The sequence below is a fragment of the Electrophorus electricus genome, chromosome 3 (assembly GCF_041902795.1).
Source record: "Electrophorus electricus isolate QZ-2024a chromosome 3, ASM4190279v1, whole genome shotgun sequence".
Lineage (NCBI taxonomy): Eukaryota > Metazoa > Chordata > Actinopteri > Gymnotiformes > Gymnotidae > Electrophorus > Electrophorus electricus.
This window is the reverse complement of record NC_137499.1, coordinates 38,360,690-38,367,334: the sequence shown is the minus strand read 5'-3', so window position 1 is coordinate 38,367,334 and position 6,645 is coordinate 38,360,690. Positions and strand designations below refer to the sequence as shown.

Below are 6,645 nucleotides of genomic sequence, written 5' to 3'. Positions count from 1 at the left end.
GTTAATCAGGCCCGTTTTACAATATTCAATCTCAAATAGCCTCCCTGTGGCCTGGTTGGTTTAGTAAAGTTCAGGAATATGAAAAGGTTGGTTTGTGTAAAAAAAAAAAACCCACACACAACCACACACCTAACCTCCTGTCAGAAGAGCCTTTACATGAATATCCTGAAAGATCCTGTGAGAACCTTATGGATTTAAAGTCACCTTAAAAAGGCACACAACCCTGTCTCTATACATGAAAACATACCAGCCCTCCCAAACCTTTTTGTAAAGAAACAAGACAAGCAACATGTCCAGCTCAAAATGTTTATTCTTCACCAGACTCAGTTAAAATTCATTAGTGCACATGTTTAGAAAAAGTAGTCTTAGCCAGATATTCAGTGTGATCCTCTGCAAGATTTCCATTCGACAGTTTTACACTCAGTTTTGCATGAACTACATAGCAAGAGCTGATTTCTTAGTAGAGTTTGAACACTGTAGACCCTGTTCAAAGCTGGATTTAGCTCTTGCTGCCCAGGGTGTGCTTGTCAAACAGGTACTCGGCCATCCTGTTGTTGCCAGCGTCCATCTTGCTGAGGTTGGTGATGTGGTCACCCAGCTTCTTGATCATCTCCACCTGCTCATTCAGGTACTCGGACTCCAGGAAGTCACACAGCTGTGGAAGTCAAACCGAGCAAGAAGGAATAAATAAATAAATAAATAAATAAATAAATAAATAAATAAATAAATAAATAAATAAATAAAAACTGAACACTGACCAGTGCCTAATGCCTCAAAGCCACCAGTGTGAAAACCAAACTACAGCTAAATTAAAAGCTTATTGTATGCAGGCCCTCAATGTGTTTTCTATATGGAGCGATAAAAACAGGAAGTGCTGTAGGGACGTGGACTCACATGAGGGTCAGCCTTCTCAGAGCCGAGCTTGTGCAGGTCCAGCAGAGCCTGGTTCACCTTCTTCTCCAGCTGCAGAGCACACTGCATAGCCTCCAGTCCGGTGCCCCACTCATCTCGCTCAGGTTTCTGATGGGGCAGACAAACAATGGCGCTAATCATATCAACGAGCTGTCAAACTGTGTGTCACCATTACGGGGTTAAAACTCATTACAACGGTACCTTGACATCCTGGAGGAAAATGCGGCCGCCCCTCTTGTTCTGGAAGGACATGAACTTCTCCGCGTGCTCACGTTCCTCGTGGCTGTTCTCCTTGAAGAAATGGGCGAAACCCTCGAGGGCGACGTCATCGCGAGAGAAGTAGAAACCCTGTTGGCCAAGATGTCAATTATGTTAAACATTTTAGGTGTATTCTGTTCAGAACTTGATTGGAGTCGCATAGGCATATTATATATAATTTATTTATATTTATTTTTTTTAATTCCTTGGGCTTGTAATTTTTCCAGAGCTTAAAACAATATTTTACAGTTACAGTTCATTCTAAAATGTGACAGCTGACTAACATGCGAGATAAAATCCGATTTAACCAGTTCTGGGGGATAAAGCAGGCTACAGCGCTAACAAATGTAAGTAGTTAAGGTGTAGTTAGTGAATGAACATACACGACCTAATTTCCTTGTGTTTTAGGTAGGTGAACCTGTATTTCAAAGTATTCAGTTTATAGGCTAAATGGAAGGAACACACTTCTTCGCAATATCAGTTATACATTTTAGCAAACCAACCACTTGCATTTCTTAATTATTCACCATCGAGCTGTAGGTGTAGGAGGCGTAAAGCTCCATGTTTATCATCTTGTTGATGGCCGCCTCGCAGTCGCGGTGGTAGTTCTGACGAATCTGAGAAGTCTCCATTTCAGCTGATTTTTATTTGTTTCTTATTAAAATACAAAAATGAAAATCGAAGATAATAGAGCGAGACGAAGAAGAAGCTCCGTTCAATCACTGTTGAAGCAAGAACTTCCCAAGTCTTCCCAAGGATGTGAGATGGATGTGTTCGGTCTCAGTATTTATTGTCTCTACGGAAAGGTGCGGTGGCTGTAAACTGCCAATCAGGCACAAGAATTTAATGACGCGCTAAGGCGACAAGAGAAGTTGCCTTGTCATGGTAAAAGTGATCTCATCAGCATGACACATTAATTAATAAAAAAAATAATTGTATTTGATCGAACACTTTAATTTGTAATGACTGATCAAAAATCGAACAAAATGTTGGTTCCAAAGTTTCTCAAATAATCTTTATAAAAACTGAGACCCACATGTCTTCGTGGACCAGTTTTAAAGTTGTCATTGCCAAAATCGGTTTTTAAGAAGCATTTCGTGGACGTTGGAATGCAAATATGAAATAGTTTGATTACATGGAATTATGATTTAAATATGCATCATTAGTGCATAGTCAAAAACTAAACATAATTATATTAGCACGACATGTATTCAGTATGTACGTGACCTGGGCTGTTTTACAAGCAGAGGTAACCTGTTGGTCAGAGAGATAAGAGTTAACATTTTATTGGTCCTGGAGGACATTACAGATTTTCTTAGATGGAAAAACACCATTCATCAGGTTTGTTGCGTCAGGGAATCCAAAGGCAGTCAACATGACCTCTCAGACTGTATTTAGTATGACAGAATAAAAGATGATCTAAAATGTCCAAGGCCACCAATATAAATTATGTTTAAAGCCATTTATCAGTGCAGTAAGTGTTTATTGATCAAAAAAGCTGTCCCAGTGTAATTTTACTGCTTTTTCTTATTTTGATTGATTGAATTGACAAGATAAAAAAGGATCATCTTCAATACCCTCAAAACCTAAACAGATTAAACATGCATATATGGGAAAAGAGCCAAAATAGACTAAAACTTTATAACCAAGAATAACCTTATCAGTAATAATAAACTGCTGAGTGTGAGTGTTCATGGACCCTGAAACAAGGGGTCAACATTAATGAAACAACTTTGTATTACAAACATTTTTGGGCAAATAGCAAAAGTGTATTCTTTGCTGCACATTAATTTGCCAGGATCAAGTAGTCAGTGTAGTCTCAAGGTGCTGGCTTTTATTTTATGTGTTATGTGTGGTTCTGCCTGTCCTCACAACTGTCTTTGTACTATGCAGATCTATATCTATGCAAAATATGCAAAATCAAGTTCTGTATGTATGGAAAGTATGCAAAATCAGGTTAACTTGTGAATAACTATTTATTTGTGAATATTTATTTTATCATTTGCTTATGCAGACCCTATATATTACCAGATTATCCAGTAAGAGTGCCGCATATGTGTACAACATAGCTATTTTAAATTCTGTGTACCACTTTGTATTTGATGAGCTCTGACTCATGAACTACTCAATAATAAATAAATAGTCACATTACACAGAGTTGTGAGTATCTTGGGGACAACGAATGACATCCAAAACCCTTGGCCTAGCAGACTTACACAGTGTAGAACCCCCGCATTCATGTGCTGAGCTGGATTTGATGAGGTATTCTGAATCAGCATTGTCTATTCATAGGAGAATGGCTTTCCCAAAACAATTTCAATTATTACTACTATAACAAATGCACATATTATTTTATATTTATTATATATTTACATTTCTACTTTATCCTATGAATTTTGTCCTGTCCATTTTCATGGATTTGTAATATAACCTATTTCTATTGGATAAAATAGGCTTTTAAAAAGATGTTAGCTTAGTTTTTTAAGGATTGCTCTTTTGACCTGAATGGTATTATGCCAGACAGAAACTCAATTAATGTAGTCTGTCTCTGCAGCACAGTCAGGTGTTTAACAAACCACTGAAGCGTTATATGATCTGTGAGTCACCAAGCTGGATTTTTTGTTAGGAAATTATCATGACTTGCCCAATCGCTGCTACACATAGCAAGCAAGGCATTTTTTTTTCACTCATGTAAGGGCCAGACCACGTGTGCTGGCTGCAAAGAGGTTGGGTGAAGTGGCAGATGTTGTGAGGAGGTGTGGTGCTTAGTATGCTATCTGCCAAACAGTATTTATCTCAGACCTACTGAACAGAGTCAATAAGCAGAATGACACATCATGAAAATCTTTGCCTTATAGTTTCTTGCAGCAACGAAAATGATATACTGAGTTATAACTAGGTTTACACTCTGTTGTTTCCTTCTTATACAATGTTTAAGGGTTGAGCTAGCTAAGACTCTGTCGTTGCAATTAAATAGATTTGCAGAATATCTAAAGGCTTCCTTTTCTGTTCTGTAACTGTCAGTAATCATATCATCCACTGACAGTAACATAACTATGATTCTCTAGGACTATCATCTGGCGCTAACAAATTTACATTAAATTCTTTTGTTGCACCAAATGTGCAGATCCAAAATCACCAAAATACATGATCCAAGCTCAAGAAGGTACATAATGTTGCAGCATTACACACCCAGTGGGACAAGCCCCATAGTGTTAACACACAAATGTCTTTAACCTACATTATGGCTTACTCAAGAACTTGCTGACAAAATATTGAAAAATACATTTTGAACAGTTTATGTTTAATGGTACTCAGAGCTAAGGTAAAACCATTCCACTCCATTTATAAATATAACAGATCAAAAATAATGGCTGCTTTATAGAGTCTGCCTACATGGCTAAACCTCAGCCTAACCTCCTGACACTACCACCAGGAATGGTTATATGTTTCATTTCAGGAACTTGTGAAGTGGATTTCCCCCAGTTCCCCTTTTACACTGTGCTGCTAAGTCACATTACCAGACCTCTGGCAGCCACATGATCCATCATGAGATAAGAGAAGGAGCCTATTTCCATTACAGAAACAGCATCCCTGCCCAAGGACACCATAGGTTTCTAGTACCCAACTTGTGTTTGGTTTATGTACTATATAAACTACTTTGAAGAGCCCATTTGACAAGCTTCAGATGGAATATTTGTCTTTTTTTTGTCCAATTCCAGTGCCACACAGAGTACCACATACAAAGGGTTGAGGCAGGAATAAGAGACAGAAGTCACATGTCCAGCACAAATGTTTATTCAACAGATTCAGGCACAATTTATATCAAGTTGTGCAGAGTTTTAGTGAAGCTATTTAGCCATGACCGCAAGTTCAATTTTGCACTACACAGTAAAAGCTGATGGAGTTTGGGGCCCTCAAAGCCTGGTGCTGGATTTAGCTCTTGCTGCCCAGGGTGTGCTTGTCAAACAGGTACTCGGCCATCCTGTTGTTGCCAGCGTCCATCTTGCTGAGGTTGGTGATGTGGTCACCCAGCTTCTTGATCATCTCCACCTGCTCATTCAGGTACTCAGACTCCAGGAAGTCACACAGCTTAAAGAAAAAAAAAAATCCATAAAACAAATACCCCATTCTATACAAGCCAACACACCAAAATACTGACATTTAATATTAATGTGAAGGAGGGTTCTCTTGTTGCATAACCAGCATGACTTGTATATCTGAGTCAACACAGACATGGGTGTGGGCATATGCTTAAGCATAAACAACTCACATGAGGGTCAGCCTTCTCAGTGGCAATCTTGTGCAGGTCCAGCAGAGCCTGGTTCACGTTCTTCTCCAGCTGCAGAGCACACTGCATAGCCTCCAGTCCGGTGCCCCACTCATCTCGCTCAGGTTTCTGATGGGGCAGACAAACAATGGCGCTAATCATATCAACGAGCTGTCAAACTGTGTGTCACCATTACGGGGTTAAAACTCATTACAACGGTACCTTGACATCCTGGAGGAAAATGCGGCCGCCCCTCTTGTTCTGGAAGGACATGAACTTCTCCGCGTGCTCACGTTCCTCGTGACTGTTCTCCTTGAAGAAATGGGAGAAACCCTCGAGGGCGACGTCATCGCGAGAGAAGTAGAAACCCTGTTTAATGTGGAAAACAAAGTAAGGCAGTAGTAAAAAATGAATCATAGTTAAATGCCCCCTAGCAAGTTTAAATGTTGCCTACGTCTACGTATTAGCTACGTAATGTAGCTAATAGTAAGTAACGTGTTACTTAGACGTTACCCAATTGCGTGAAATTAAGATTTTTTTTTAACACTCACCATCGAGCTGTAGGTGTAGGAGGCGTAAAGCTCCATGTTTATCATCTTGTTGATGGCCGCCTCGCAGTCGCGGTGGTAGTTCTGACGAATCTGAGAAGTCTCCATTTCGGCGGATTTTCTTTTTTTTTATTATCAAAACGTACAAAAATAGAATCTAGATTAACTTCGTAGACAATCTGGAACGAGACAATGCTGAATAAAGAAGCTCCGTTCAAGCACTGTTGAAGCAAGAACTCCTCTGAATCTTCTGAAATGGTGGCGTTTGTTCTCAGTATTTATAATCAAAATGCAAAACGACAGCTCTGAGAACAGCCAATCGCATTTAGGAATGAAGAAGAAGAGGCGGGCACAAACTGAAGTGGCCAGTCATGAACGTGGCACGTTTACCGATAACACGAAGTAAAAGGTATTCCAAAACAACGTGTTTTCGATTACAAATGGCAAGAAAATGAAAATATAAAAAATGTCATATATTGAAATTTAATTAACCTTCACCAGATGAGTGTGGTAAATTGTAATTTTAATAGATCTAAATTCAAACCTGGGATAATTTGGAAATCCACATAACTGTCCAAGCGGAATGGATGGGACGGTGACGGAGCTTTTGTTAGGTTTGAAACGTGATCTCTTTCAGGTCGATGCAAACGTTATAAT

At 39.3% G+C, this 6,645-nt stretch overlaps 2 protein-coding genes across 2 annotated transcripts; both read right to left on the bottom strand.

The window, feature by feature from the left end:
• Nucleotides 1–292: 292 nt before the first annotated feature.
• Nucleotides 293–1,939, bottom strand: LOC113580250 (ferritin, middle subunit-like). The gene is made up of 4 exons (XM_027014680.3): nt 1,698–1,939; nt 1,114–1,260; nt 895–1,020; nt 293–655 (listed from the first exon to the last, which is right to left on the bottom strand). Exons 1-4 carry the CDS (start codon nt 1,800–1,802, stop codon nt 500–502), a joined length of 534 nt encoding a protein of 177 aa, XP_026870481.2. The 5' UTR covers nt 1,803–1,939; the 3' UTR covers nt 293–499.
• Nucleotides 1,940–4,952: 3,013 nt separating this feature from the next.
• On the bottom strand, nt 4,953–6,251 carry LOC113580272 (ferritin, middle subunit-like). The gene is made up of 4 exons (XM_027014716.3): nt 5,992–6,251; nt 5,663–5,809; nt 5,444–5,569; nt 4,953–5,262 (listed from the first exon to the last, which is right to left on the bottom strand). The coding sequence occupies exons 1-4, from the start codon at nt 6,094–6,096 to the stop codon at nt 5,107–5,109; spliced, it is 534 nt and encodes a 177-aa protein (XP_026870517.2). The 5' UTR covers nt 6,097–6,251; the 3' UTR covers nt 4,953–5,106.
• Between the last annotated feature and the right edge of the window lie 394 nt (nt 6,252–6,645).

What these genes read in the sequence shown, in the direction of transcription:
- LOC113580250 (XM_027014680.3), bottom strand. Translation starts at nt 1,802, where the DNA reads ATGGAGACTTCTCAGATTCGTCAGAACTACCACCGCGACTGCGAGGCG. An exon ending in CCTACACCTACAGCTCGATG is followed by an intron (nt 1,261 to 1,697) that starts GTGAATAATTAA and finishes CTTGGCCAACAG; the next exon opens with GGTTTCTACTTCTCTCGCGA. An exon ending in CTGAGAAGGCTGACCCTCAT is followed by an intron (nt 656 to 894) that starts GTGAGTCCACGT and finishes TGACTTCCACAG; the next exon opens with CTGTGTGACTTCCTGGAGTC.
- LOC113580272 (XM_027014716.3), bottom strand. Translation starts at nt 6,096, where the DNA reads ATGGAGACTTCTCAGATTCGTCAGAACTACCACCGCGACTGCGAGGCG. An exon ending in TTTTCCTCCAGGATGTCAAG is followed by an intron (nt 5,570 to 5,662) that starts GTACCGTTGTAA and finishes CTGCCCCATCAG; the next exon opens with AAACCTGAGCGAGATGAGTG. An exon ending in CTGAGAAGGCTGACCCTCAT is followed by an intron (nt 5,263 to 5,443) that starts GTGAGTTGTTTA and finishes TTTTTCTTTAAG; the next exon opens with CTGTGTGACTTCCTGGAGTC.